The sequence below is a fragment of the Ursus arctos genome, unplaced genomic scaffold (assembly GCF_023065955.2).
Source record: "Ursus arctos isolate Adak ecotype North America unplaced genomic scaffold, UrsArc2.0 scaffold_24, whole genome shotgun sequence".
NCBI classification, from domain to species: domain Eukaryota; kingdom Metazoa; phylum Chordata; class Mammalia; order Carnivora; family Ursidae; genus Ursus; species Ursus arctos.
Genome location: NW_026622919.1, coordinates 34,231,269 through 34,246,079, shown reverse-complemented (window position 1 = coordinate 34,246,079; position 14,811 = coordinate 34,231,269). Strand labels below are relative to the sequence as shown.

The following is a 14,811-nucleotide window of genomic DNA, read 5'->3' as shown; positions in this document are numbered from 1 at the left end:
CTGGCTCAGTCAGTGGAGCATGCAACTCATGATCTCAGGGTTGTGAGTTCAAGCCCCATGCTGGGTATGGAGATTACTTAAAAGTAAAATCTTAAGGAAAATAAAATAAAATAGTTCGAACAATAAATTTCACCTTATATATAATTTAACCACAATAATAAACTGCTAAAGCCAGAAAATAAAACTATGTATGTACCTAAGCTTGTGAAGATCAGACAAAAATTCACATGAAATATTTCGTAAGTCCCTTACAACAATCCTAACACATATGGTTGAAAATAAAATACTGATCATAAGGTGATACTCCTATCACAATCAGAAATCACAACTTAGTGCAATTTTTGCTTTCTCTCTCATACATATGATAAAAAGCATATTTACTTATTTGTCAATACTAAAATCACAAGAGATACTGGTAAGTAGTCATCATCTTGGGTGCATTGTCAAACCCTCAAACTGACGCAAATATGTAAGATAAGCAAAAGTCTCCTAAACTCCTTTCCAACCTACAACTGTCTAACTTCTAATAAATTCTTCTAGCATATATAGAACTGCCATGTCATGCAGTTCTCTTGGACCTATAATTTTAACTTTCAGTCACATTCCTATAAACTTGCAAATTGGGAGTTTGAGATATGAGCCACATGTTAAACACTCAGAAAAAAACATGAAAATGAAAGTTAAAAGAATACTTAATAAGATAACTTGATTTTAAAAAGCAACACACCACAATTATATAAAGGCACCAACTGACTAACCATCTGGTTCTCTCCATCATCAAGCATATGCTGAACACCTATTTGTACTTAAAACAATGCAAAGTGGTTTAAAAAAAAAAAGATTTCTCCTCAAGAAACTTAAAATCGAGTGGGGAAATTAAATTAATACACATAAAACAATACCATATGTATGTAAAAAATATTCAAATACCAAGGATACAAATTAAGAGTCATAGGAATTCAAAGGAGATAGGTGCTCTATAGTCCAGGAATGTCCCAGAGAAGATGTAGGCAAAATCTAGAAGTCCAGAAAGATGAGTAAAATCAAATGAAAATGAACCCTTCATCATCTAGCTTCATTTTGCCTGCTCAACACTTTGTACGATATAAAATTAGAATAGATGAAGGTAGAGAAAAAGTCACTCCACATAAGAGAAATCACAGAAATACAAAATGAAAAGAACAAACCAATTGGCCCACATTTTAGATATTAAAAAATTTAAAGTAGAAGGGCACCTGGATGGCTCAGTCAGTTAAGCATCTGACTCTTGATTTTGGCTCAGGTCTGTGGGTTGTGATCAAGCCCCACATCGGGTTCCATACTGGGCATGGGCCTGCTTGGGATTCTCTCTCTCTCCCTCTGCCCCTTCCCCATTCCCCACCCCGCCTCACGTGCCCATGGGCACTCTCTGAAAAAGAAAAAGCAAGTAGAAGTACATACTAAATTACGTTATTTGAAAAAATTGCATGGAATTTTGCCAGGATTTTACCATGTTTTCCTATTCACACCAATAAGTATTTGCTATTTATGAAAAATTTGTCTCAAAACCAATCAAATCAAGGCTCACCTGCAAAATGTCAGTACTAAATTTAATCAAAGCTGCTAATTATAACAAATTACAAATCTACAAGTCATTGCATATGAGATTGTGTTTCCTTTTTCCTTCATATTTTCTACCAAGTGCTTCATGGATTCAGGTAACTTCAGCTTAGGGTCAGCAGGTATTCTTTTTAACCTAAATTTTAAATGTTTCTATTCCTGGAACATTTGGAATATTTGTATAAACGTCATGAAACAACTATAATTTACCCTGTAAAAATACAATTTACCAGATTATCACTATTAGTTTTATTCTGTCAGCTTTCTATCTATTCAAAGGGCACTAAGTTGTCCTATTCATTCAATCAACATTTTAATAAGCCCTGCCAATTACCTTCTAGGTCCCAGATTCTCTAGGATTTCAGAACTCACATAAAACACACAGCCAATTAAACTATCAGCTATAATGCAGTGGGATAACCAGTACGATGAAAGTGTGTTACAGCAGAAAGGGGGAGGAAAAGTAGGAGTGATATCAGGGAAGAGTACTGAGAGGACTTGATGCCTGGGCTTAGTTTTGATGGATGAGGATCCAGTGAAGCAGACAGTTCAGGGATCAGGATGCACGTCAATTCATCAATAAGCATGTACTCCATGCCAGCCACTACACCAGCTTCTGGAAATAAAAATAATACAATTGCCCTAATTTCAAGATCCTAGTAATCTTTTCAGGAATTTACTTCATGAAGAAAAGCCTTAAAATATGGTCTTAGGGGCGCCTACGTGGCTCAGTCGTTAAGCGTCTGCCTTCGGCTCAGGGCGTGATCCCAGGGTCCTGAGATCAAGCCCCATATCGGGCTCCCTGCTTCTTCCTCTCCCACTCCCCGAGCTTGTGTTCCCTCTCTCGTTAGCTGTCTCTCTGTCAAATAAATAAATAAAATCTTTAAAAATAAAAAATAAATAAAATTTGGTCTTAAAAATGAGTTCACATCTCATTAAAAAAAATGAGTTCACCAAGCACACACATAAAAAGTAAATATTCTACGATTTTATTTATAGAAGACTCAAAAATAGGTGAAACTAATCTACAGGAACAGAAGTCAGAACAATGGTTACCTCTGAGGGACAGTATCAACCTGGAGAGGGCAAGAGAGAGCCTATAGGAGTGCTGGAAATGTTCTCTATCTTGGTTTTGCATGGTGGCTGCTTGGGTACATAGCTAAAATTTCATCAAGCTATACAGCATCATTGTGCACTTCAGTGAGTGTTAAGTAATAAAGGAAGGCATTCCAAGATCTGGAAGCAGCATTTAAAAGGCACAGAGTGTTCGGGCAGGGGCCAAAACACAGAAACTACCAGGGCTTCCCACACTAAAGACCAACTTCAAATCACAGGGTGTTGGGTACCTTCTTCCACTGATGAGCATCTGAATAAAATGAACAGACGTATATTTCAGAAAGGTTATTCTGGTGGAAATATGAAGAATGGATTGAAAAGGTAGCAGACTAATAATAGTCCAGAGGACAGATGAAGGCCTTATCTAGGCAATGACTTTAAAGATGGAGAAGAAACAAAAGATAATAAAGGTAGCACCAAAGGGACACTTTGATCAATTAAATGTGAACAGAGAAAACAAAGAGCCTCAACTGATAACCACGTTTCTGGCTTGGGCCCATGGGTAAACCAAACACATGCAATATGTAAGCAGATCTGTGGAAAAATAAGTTACATTTAGTTTGGAACTCTGCTGAAATAATATAAAAAAGTACGCTCCACTCAAAATGAAGCATTTTTCTATAAGATGTTATTTACTGCCAAGTGTTCATTCAACTGATATCCTATTTCTTTCATTATTTAAATATATTTGCTTGACGGGCACCTGGGTGGCTCAGTCAATTAAATATATTCACCTGGCAATCTTCTGTCAAGCTCAATTTATATCTATATGGTACCAGTGATGTAACAATAAAAAAATGCTTCCACCATTCAATAATTACTCCTTACTATACCTCTAAACCTATAAAGAATGAACAATTTCTTGTCCTTCCATAATTAGATGTAAAGAGGTATTCTTACCTCAGCATCTGACAAAGAATAACTTCTGATCTATAAAACTCCACACAGTGAAAGATTTCATTTATGGATGCTTGCTTAAACTAAAGAATCTCTAAACCAAATTTATTAATCAAACAACTGTTCTAATCCCACCACAGCTTCCTACCTCAGCTGCTCACCAACAGATTCCAGAACCAACTTTAAAGCAGAGCCAAAAATGACACAATAACATTGTAATACAACTAACAACTTTTAAAGGCAAAAGATACATTTAAATCTATGTACACAGATATAAAAATACGAGTTTTAAGCCTCAGGGCATATACCCATGAGCACACAAACATTTATCCTGAACCAACTTTTCTCTAAAAGTATAATCTGTATAATCTGGTTTTTAGAAAAGACTGCTTTGATATGCAATTCAGTCATTCTATAAACATGTACTGAGTAGCTAACATAGCACAAAAAACATGCAGTTGCTAGAAATATAGCAATGAACAAAACAGACATGCCCCCACTGTCAGGGAGTTTTAGAATCTAGTGGTACATGATCAGGAAAACTACATTCTAGGACAATGTCTTCCTCCTACTCCAGTTTCTAACTGACCATGCAATGAATCTGCCCTAAGGCTTAAATTAAGACCCACATGACCAGAGATCAAGTATAAGAATTACTAAAAAGGAACTTCAGAATAATTACTTGGTAAAAAAAAAAAAACAAAAAAAACCAAAAAACAAAAAAAACCATAGAGAGCCTCCTGGAAACTGAAGAGAAGAAGAGAGATACAAGAATTAATTTAAGGTAAGAAGGCACCAGCTCAAAAATAAAGGTCTCAAAGCTTTACCTCCCATGCACCCTTCTTCAGGAAGCTACTAAAGGATGAGTTCCACTAAAATAACACAGTAAGTCAAGAAAGAGGAAACAAGGGATACAGAAACATGGGCTTCAACACAGAACAGTGAAGGAAATCTCCATGATAATGGTGAAAGAAAATCCGAGGATGGCAACTATGGTTCAAGTACAAGGGCAATAGGTATAGATTGAAGCAGGCCAAAAGACTCCAAGAAAACTTTCCCATATAATGAACTGAGTTAACATCTGATGTGTATTAACATATGGATAGAGTTGGGGCACCTGGGTGGCTCAGTCGGTTAAGCATCTGCCTTCAGCTCAGGTCATGATCCCAGGGTACTGGGATCGAGTCCCAGAATGGGCTCCTTGCTCAGCGGGGAGCATACTTCTCCCTCTGCCTCTGCCTGCTGCTCCCCCTGTTTGTCTCTCTCTCTCCGACAAATAAATAAAATCTTAAAACAAAACAAAACATATAACAAGATGAGGAAATGGGAGTATCGAAGGAGCAAATGCGTGTATCTGGAGGACAGACAGCAGTGAAATAAAGAGCTAAAGCGTGTCTGCCTTCACATCCCGGGATCAAGCCCCATGCTTCTCCCTCCTCCCGGCTCATGCTCTCTCTCTCAAATAAGATCTCTCTTAAAAACTAAACTAAACTAAAAACACACATATGGATAGATTTAACAACTGGTAGGAACTTTGGGGGTTGACTTACAGTAAACAGAAACCTAAGCAAATAAAATAGAAAGCAATTATTACAGGAAATATTTAGGAGGAAATCAAGTACACAGGAAAGAAAAAGTAATCCTACTGTATTAAACCACTTAGCTGTGAAAAAGCATTTATAAAGACCTAATTATGTAATTACTGAACAATGATCTAACCAAAATTTTAAAATATATATAGCAGGGTGCCTGGATGGCTCAGTCGGTTAAGTGTGTCTGCCTTCGGCTCAGGTCATGATCCCGGGCTCCTTGCTCAGTGTGGAGCCTGCTTCTCCCTCTGCCTCTGCCTGCTGCTCCCCCTGCTTGTGTTCGCGCTCGCTCTCTCTCTGACAGACAAATAAATAAAATCTTAAAAAAAATATATATATATATATATATACACACACACACACACACACACCAAAATGAGGAAATGGGACTATAGAAGGAGCACATGTGTGTATTTGGAGGACAGGTAGTAGTGAAATAAAGAGCTAAACCCCAATCTTTAATAGCGGAATGCCAATAAATATTCCTTCAATGGAAAAAAACGTATCGCTATGCATGTATTATTTGGAGACATAATGTAAAGACCAAATTAATAAATTTAAAATATTAAAAGTATTGGCAAGTAGAGGAAAACTGGCAAGGGAGAGAGGAAAACAGTACTATTTTCCTAACAAACCCTGTAGAACTATTTGATTCTAAATTATGCACATATATCACTGTGATAAAAATTAAAACTAAAAGACTAAGAAATGAAGGTGGGAGGGAGGAGCATTAGCCATGGAATATAAGACAAAAAGAACCCTGGGCCAAAAAAAACCCAATACGTAAAATTTTATTTATTTATTTTTAATTTTTTTAGTGCGTTCTATGCCCAATGTGGGGCTCAAGCTCACAACCCGGAGTTCAAGAGTCACCTGTTCTACCACCTGAGCCAGCCAGGTGCCCCTAAAATTTATTTGTAAATCACATGGACTATTTAGAAACAATGAGAGCACTCTATGTTGACATGGATTTCATTCTCGGCTTCCAAAGTAACACTATACAACATTTTAAGCAAAAAAGTTTGCAACTCTAACCTTACATTTGGCAGTAGGATGCTACTTGTCATCAGAGATGAAAAGTACATGAAAATCATTGTGTAAAAATAAATCATTTCATGAGCAAAATTATTAAATATTGTATTTTACCAAAAGACATTCTCAAGTGTTCATGAACATAATACTTAATGCCATACTAGTCTCTTAATGTCTACTCAGGAATTTAATTAGGTATCTAAACTTAAATATCTGAGCAGACAAAATTATATACCGTACTTAATGTTCTTAACATTTTTAACTATCATTCAAAACGTTTAGCACGTTTTTCTAAGTTGATTAAAGGAAAAGAAATCTTGAGATCAATACATCACTGAGTTTACTCAATCCCTATCAGTACTCAATCCTTTACCCTCCAACCTTACAAACATTATGCAAGTTCTCCAAATCTTCTATCATTTATTACATTTATACATTCACCGAACCATCCACTATTTACTTAGCACTTAAAATATACCTGTCGTGGCACTGGAGATTCATCATCACGTCTGACAAAAAAACATGTTAATTATATATTATGATAAAGGCTATGAATGAACCACACAGAACAGTGCAATACTGACAGACTACTTCATAGAAGATAGTAAGAGAAGGCCTCACTGGGGCCATCAGAGCTCATACTTCAGGTATGAACAATGAGCCAGACCTGTGAAAATTTGTAGGCATCCTTTCCAGACTGAGAGGAAAGGAGTAACAGGATTTGATTTGAATTTTAGGATTACACTGGCTGTGTGTGAAACCAGAAAACCACTGCATAGTATCTTAGCGAGAGATGATGGCAGCTGGAACTAGAGTAGTAGCAGTGAGACGAAGAGAAGTTAACAGACTGGAATGGACACCAAACTAACAGGACTAAATGACAAACTCAAACTGGGGATAAGAAGATAGGTCAGATGGCCAAAGGAAAAGGATGAAATGAGAAAGTCTATCGACTCTTGGTTTTAGCAACTATGTTACAATAGTGGTACCATTTACTATGGTGAAAAAAAAAGACTAGGGGAGGACTACTTTGATAAAAGGGTCCTTTTCATAATAGAATATCTTCAGTCTTTCATGAGTCATTAGAAAAAGGCAAGAAACCACAGCAAACCTTAAAAGGCTCTTCCCTCAAGGGCTACAATGCTGAAACAATCTAACTTCTTTAAGGAAATGAAAGAGAAGCTGGAGAACTTCTCTGTAAAACTTCATTTTATTATTTTTTAAAGATTTTATTTATTATTTGACGGGGGGGGGGGGAAGAAAGAGTACAAGCAGGGGGAGCAGCAGGCAGAGAAAGAGGGAGAAGCAGGCTCCCCACTGAGCAGAGGGCCAGATGCAGGGCTCAATCCCCAAACCCCAGGATCAGGACCTGAGCCAAAGGCAGACCTGTAACTGACTAAGCCACCCAGGTGCCCCTGGAAAACTTCATTTTAGCAGTTTTCCTTTAATGCAGTCCAGTATCAAGGACTCCAAGAACCATGTTATAGCAAGGTCTTGATATATCAATTTTTCTGAACCTTGTTTACAAGATAGTGATAAACTTGAGATTTCCCTGAAATAAAAAGAGCCTTATGTTAATGAACACTAAATCCCTAAATCAGAAGGGTGTTAAAGGAAGGCCTTCAGTTTTGAATAGCTAGAGGTCTTCTAATGGATAGGTCTCTGACTTTAACAGTAAATCTAGAACTACTAGTTTTATCAGGCTTTTGTCAGTAATTAACTATGCACCTTTGACTTCCAAGAGATCTTTACTATTATATAAGAGGAACAAGAGAATTTATTAACATAAAGAAAGTGGTGGAGTGGCTCAATTTATTAATTTTTTAAAAAGCAGATTTTGTTTATTTATTTACTTAAGCAATCTACACTCAGCATGGGCTTGGAACTCACAACCCCAACATCAAGAGTCAATGGTCCTAAGACTGAGCCAGCCAGGTACCCTTAGACTGGCTTAATTTAAACACATTTATCATGAAGCCCAAAGGGTAAAAGCAGAAGCATAAACAGCCCTGAACAGAGAAGCCATGCTTTCTGGATATGGTACGAAAAGAACTCTGAGTTTGAAGTCTTCTCGATACCATTCTCAGACCATCAATCATTTTTTTAATTGCAGTATAGGTGACATACAATATTAAGTTTTAGTTGATTTGACAGTTATATACGTTACAAAATGCTCACCATGACTAGTATAGTTAGCATCTGCCACCATACAAAGTTATTACAATATTATTGACTATATTCTCTGTGCTGTACCTTCCATCCCCGTGACTTAATTATTTTATAACTGGAGTTTGTACCTCTTAATCTCCTTTACCTATTTCACCCATTCCCCCACCCTCCTCCTCTCTGGCAACCACTAATTTGTTCTCTATATTTATGAGCTTGTTGCTCTTTGTTGCTGTTGGTTTATTCATTTGTTTTGTTTTTTAGGTTCCATATAAATGAAATCATATGGTATTTGCCTTTGTCTGACTTGTTTCGTTTAGCATAATACCCTCTAGGTCTAACCATGTTGTCCCAAATCAAACCACCAACTTTTAATTCATAAATAAAATCCCTACACCTGTGCAGCTGTTTAACATCAAAGCTTCTAATCCAGCTCTCAGCATTAATCTCTAGTACTTCAAATCCAAAAACAGATTTCCTACAGTCACAGCAAGAGTAATAATCACTTCTCTAACTTTTCCTGTGATCTACCATATAATCAAGTGCCAAAAATCTTCTTTCTCCTGAGAAAACACCTCACGATTAGCAGGTCACCAGATTCTCAGTTCTAGGTACTTACACATCTTTCTGGAAGGCAACCCTGAATGCTGTCACTGTGAAGTCTCTCTACCCAAGCACAAAGACAAACAATGAACAAGAAAAAACAAACAACAGCTGTCCAGTTTGGTAAATGGGGAGGCCATTAACCATCAAGTGATGTCACCTCATTCTGCTCATCCTCCCCAAATCCAGGGTTCATTGGTGTATTTATCTCCTCTTTGTCATGGACACTCCAAATGGAGTGTCGAACTGAAGATTATGAAGAACAGCACCTGTGTAATTACTTAGGTGACTACATATAAGCAGACTAACTTAAAACTGCCCCATTTTTCTCCTTTACATATAACAGCTGGTTAGGTATACTTGCAAATGGCTTAACCAAAACCTGTAATCCCACCCTAATGCCAGAGAGCTCACTGGTAAATTTAATAAATTCAGATAAAGGCAAATAAGTGCTTTAGTAAGAGAGAATAGCGCATCCCAGAAGGTAACGAGTGTGAAATTAAATTTTCATTTATACAATGATATATTATGCTAAACCAGCTAACGTTACATCATAGACAGTATAATATCAGTGAAATTTTAATATTAATACTCTGAAACTTGGTGAATAAAATCTTGGTTGGGGAGTCAATGTTTTAGAGCGTATGAGGGCTGGTGGATAATAAGCAAAATGCAAAGTACTGGAATCTTCAACTATTATACACTTAATTATTCCACTAGCAAAGACAACAACCTTTAAGAGATAAGGAAATTAAATTCTTTTCTAACACACAACTATTGAGCACATACTATGAAATGAGCAGTGTTAGGTACTTTCAGGCCAATATACCAACACACACTCTACATCCCCATAGCACTTCCTTTTATAGCACTGCAGCATTTAACATACTATATGTTAATCATTCATAAATAATATACATATATACTACTTTTTGAAAATATTGTCCATTATCAAACATACACAAAATAGAACTTTAAAAAGTTTTAGTATTTTATTTCCACCTCCCCTGCACTGTCCTTCATACACCTTGAGAGTATATACACTTCAGTGAACTGACCAGCCTACATATTCCTAGAGAGGGTCTTAGTTATCTCTGTTTCTTCAGTGCTTAAGTCACAGGCAGCGCTCGGTAAAAATTTGCTGAATGAATGAGCAAAGGAGCACTCAAAAACGTGAAACCACAGCATAATTTCTGACATGAAATATTTCATCACCCAACTACTTAGTCTACCATAAGTGCCAAATTCTCCTTAAAGGGATTAGAAGAAATTCACCCACTTTATTTTATTAACACAGTTTAAAAGCTAAGGACAATTTTAATTCAGCCAATTCTTGGGGGGGAGGGGAGAAGCCTTATAATTCTGTTTCCAGAAAGATGAAAAGGAGAGAGGAGAGGGAAGAGAGAATAAAGAACTGGAGATTTTTAAGGTTTCTTGGAGTTCTGAAATACTCTAAACTGCAATTCATCTTTCATTCAATGTTTTTTCTAATGCTATGTTCCAAGCATTTAGAATATATTTTTAGGAATACACAAGCCACAAACTTGGATGCAAGAGGAAGTGAAGAAAGATGAACATAGCTGCTAAATTTTCAGTATCCATGAAATACAGGAGACACACTTCAGAAAATACATGCAATCTAAACAAGGGTCAAGCCTTCAAGGAACAGCCTATTTGTGTTCTATTCAAGACTAGATAGATATAAAGAGGCCAAAAATAAAAGCTACCATTAATACATCTACCTTAAAATTTTTTAAGGTATGCTTTCAGAAAACTATTAATGTTTACATAACTGACATACAGTCTAGCTAAAACAGCATGCAAAATCAATCTTCCTAATTCCTAGAGCTTCTGCAATGTAAATAAGAAGTCACTAGACTGGCCTTCACTTAGGTCCGTGAGCCTTATCAGTCATTAACATAACACTCCATTTCCAAGACCCCATTTTAGAAGATAAACTGCCTGCAATGCCATGTTTGTTTGCAGCAATATATAGTTGGCTATTTTTTTTTAATATTACCTAATTACAGTTAGGCATTATTTACTGCTCAATAATTTTAACTAAAGCCAAGCGGGTAGGTACTTCAGTAGTTTATCAAGCTTGCTTTTTACTTATATAGTGATTCATGTAACCTACAGCTCGTTTTTCCAATCCTCTCCCTACCCTCCACCCCCAATCACCTTACAAGGAAGACTTTACGGAGAGAGGTTTCAGTACCTATTCAGATTCTTCACATACCCCTCAAAAGCTACCAAACCAGGGGTGCCTGGGTGGCACAGCAGTTGGGCGTCTGCCTTTGGCTCAGGGCCTGATCCCGGCGTTACGGGATCGAGCCCCACATCAGGCTCCTCCGCTATGAGCCTGCTTTTTCCTCTCCCACTCCCCCTGCTTGTGTTCCCTCTCTCGCTGGCTGTCTCTATCTCTGTCGAATAAATAAATAAAATCTTTAAAAAAAAAAAAAGTTCCCAAACCATTTTTTAGCTTTTTGACGTGCCCCTCGAAAGTTCCCAAAACATTTTTTAGCTCTATCAAAAGCTTTATAAATTCCTTCTATCATCTTAGTAAAAGAAATTCTGTAGTAAAAGCACTTGGGTGGGTCAGTCGGTTAAGCCTCTGCCTTTGGCTCAGGTCGTGATCCCAGGGTCCAGTGATGGAGCCCTGACTCAGACTCCCCGCTCAGCGGGAAGTCTGCTTCTCCCCCTCCCTCTGCTCCGTCCCCCTCTCATGCTCTCTCACGCTCTAATAAATAAATAAAATCTTAAAAAATAAAGAAGTTTTATAGTAATATCTAACACTTGGGGCACCTGGGCGGCTTAGTTGGTTAAGCATCTGTCTTCAGCTTGGGTCATGATCTCAGGGTCCTGCTCAGTGGGGAGTCTGCTTCTCCCTCTCCCTCTGCCCCTACCCCCACCCCCGCTCGTGGGCATGCTCTCTCAAATAAATGAATAAAAATCTTTAAAAATAAAGTCTAACATTTACTACAGTAAACGGAATGTTCAAAAGAATTACCCACTTTTTTAAAAAAGCTCCTGGTTTACATTTAGAAATACTATTTATCAACATGTTTCTCTCTTTTGCTTTTACTTTCCTCTGAAGCAAAACTAATAAAACATGAATTTATTCAAGGAATAGTTTAAAAAGGTTTTAACAAATATTTTTGCTACCTCTTCAAATATTCATTTTAAAATTCAACAGGCAAACACTTCATAATAAACTGAACAAAGACCTCCAATCAAATCAGTTTAAAATGCATCAACTATTAATTTCATTTATATTCACAAAGGTACTAAAATCTTAGTTCGATATGAGCATAAGCAAGGTAGAGTTTAATAAAAGTTAAATTTTAGAATTCCTTTAATGCAAGCTACATCACCCTCAAACTTAAAGAAACTGAACACTTCTGAACCATGAAGCTGTAAACCAATCTGACTGATGTCCTCTTTCATGCCATGTAAGCCACTGCCTAATTGAGGCCAGACCTGTCAGGCTCAACAGCATCCCGGAAATGACTAGCCTACTAGAGCTGGAAACACATCAAGAATTTGGAATATTTCTCATATTGAGAAAAAAGTTCAAGCGAGACTGTCCATAAGAACAATCATTACACTGTTCGGTAGAAAAAAGACAGAAAAAGCATATTTTTGTTATTCTGGCCAGGCCACAATGAATACACCTAAATTCTGTATCTATTTTCCCGTGATGTCCCTCTGAATTTATTTTTTGTTCCTACATACGAACAGAGTTCACTACTAAATCCTCATTTTGAATACCTGTCTTTTAATCCAATTTTTATTTTGTATCCTTAACCACTGACACCATCAACTGGAGCATGGCTGGTTTCTTGACTTAGAAACCTGTTAATAATGCCAAGCATCCAACCTGCTTTAAATGTTTCACTTCTTACCAAGAAAATCCATTAAATGTTGAAAAGAAATACAAGCATACATACATACACACACACATATACTCAAATCCCAGTCATGAAAAATTAAGTCACATTCCGGCCATAAACTGTGCCACAGACACTTCCAGTTAGCGTGTGCTTTAGTGATCACGGGCAGCGGTATCAGAGTAAGTGGTAGGGGGTTGGGGCTGTTAACAACACACTGTGCATCAGAGCCAATAAGCAGCAGGCTAGGACTGGCAGCAAGGCCGGTCTCTAAAGGGAGCTATAACACAATATCAGAATGCTGGATTTCCGAATGCCATTTTACGGGGAGGAGGGGGTAAGAACTGGGGATCAAGTGCAATGTAAGGCTCTGGCCAACGTCTAAGGAGATGAAACCTAAGACAAGGTCTTGTGGCAACACCAGCTGTCCAGTCTCATCTCACCTCAAATACAACTTAATTTCAGGTCGTTCTTATCAATGTCAGTCGCTCAGAGGGTGAGGGGGTGGCCGAAGTGCATGATGAAAGCCCCCTAGAGACTAGCAAAGGCCCTCGGAAAAGGCGGAGACTCTACAATTGGAAGGGGCTTCCAGCAGCAAAAGGAGAAGAGGGCTTTGCATCCGCCTCCCCTCTCCCTTCCAACCAAGGCTGTTGGGTACGAGCTCAGGATGTTGTCGGGTTTTATAAAGGAGTGATATGAGAAAATGGCAGTAAAGGATGAGGGGGTCTGGAAGGGCTGGTGCCACCCAAGAAAAGGGGGAGAGGACTTCCCTGGACACATCCAGGATAACAACGCCACCAAAGAGCACGGGCATTTCCCTACCAGCACCAGATACCCCTCTCTCTGGGAAAGCTGCTCCCCCTTCCATACGGTCCCAATTCCCAAACACTGCTCCCACCCGACCCTTCTCCCCAATAATATTCCCCATCGCTGGCCTCCTTTCCCTTCCGCCTCTGGCGCCCCACGCCCTCAACCTCTCCTCCCCTTCCCCGGTCACCCACCCTCGGGGCAGCCCGTCGCTGGCCTCCCCCGCAGCTCGCCCAGACCCCTCCCCCCTCACCTCTCCTCAGCGCCTCCTCGTAGCTGAGGAATCCGATCCGTGACTCCTTGGCGCCCATGCTCCCCTCATCCCCTCGGCCGGGGGTCGGAGCCTGATCTCGCCCCCACCCCCCCCTCCCGCCCACGACTCGGCGTCCCTGGGTGACGGTGTCGGCGTCCCCCAGCCCCCTCCTCCCCCCACACTAACAAGTGCGGCTTCTGCCCCGGCAGCTCCTCCCGGCCGCCGCCACCGCCTCCATGCCGAATCACGTGACCCGATCCCACCCCGCCCCCTTCCCCTCCCTCCTACTCCGCCCTTCTCCTCTCTCCTCCCTTCCCTTTCCTCCTCACGCCCTCTTCCCTCCCCCTCCCCCCTCCCGCCGGCCCCGCCGAGGGTCACCTGACCCGAGGCCGGGGATTGTTCCGGGTAATGGCCGCCAGGGGCCACACACTCCGCCCCGCCCCACGCTCTCCGCGCGCAGGAGCGTAGGGGAGGGGCCGGATCCCGCGCGTAGCGCGTCATCCCGCAGCTTCCCGCCAATCCGAAGCCGCAAGGCCCGCGAGCCTCCGCCCACCTGAGGAGGCGACTTCCGGGGCGCTCGGGGCCGTGGCTCCCGCCCACCCGTTCTAGCGTCTAAAGGGCGGGGCCGGAGCAACTGGCGGTTGGTCTGTCCTTGGACAGGCCCTATCTTAGGTCGAACCTTAGGGAACCGGAGTCTGAGGGGAGCAGTGAGAGGAAGGGGCCGGAAGGGTAAAAACTCCAACGTTATGGAAATTTTTGGCTGGGAGGGAGTTGTGAAAGTAAAGAGACTCTCAAGGATTTCCTGTGACGAAACGATTCTTAATCCTGGTGGGAGATCCCTAAGGAAAATGAACCTTGT

General features: G+C 39.9%; 1 protein-coding gene across 2 annotated transcripts in view; it reads right to left on the bottom strand.

Moving 5' to 3' along the window:
* USP32 (ubiquitin specific peptidase 32) overlaps window positions 1-14,053 on the bottom strand; it is a 197,259-nt gene extending 183,206 nt beyond the window's left edge. For both annotated transcript variants that reach the window (XM_026517507.4, XM_026517508.4), the window contains exon 1: window positions 13,953-14,053. In XM_026517507.4, coding sequence (XP_026373292.2) covers window positions 13,953-14,010 — 58 coding nt within the window. In that variant the 5' untranslated portion in view covers window positions 14,011-14,053. The remainder of the gene's footprint in view (window positions 1-13,952) is intronic.
* Between the last annotated feature and the right edge of the window lie 758 nt (window positions 14,054-14,811).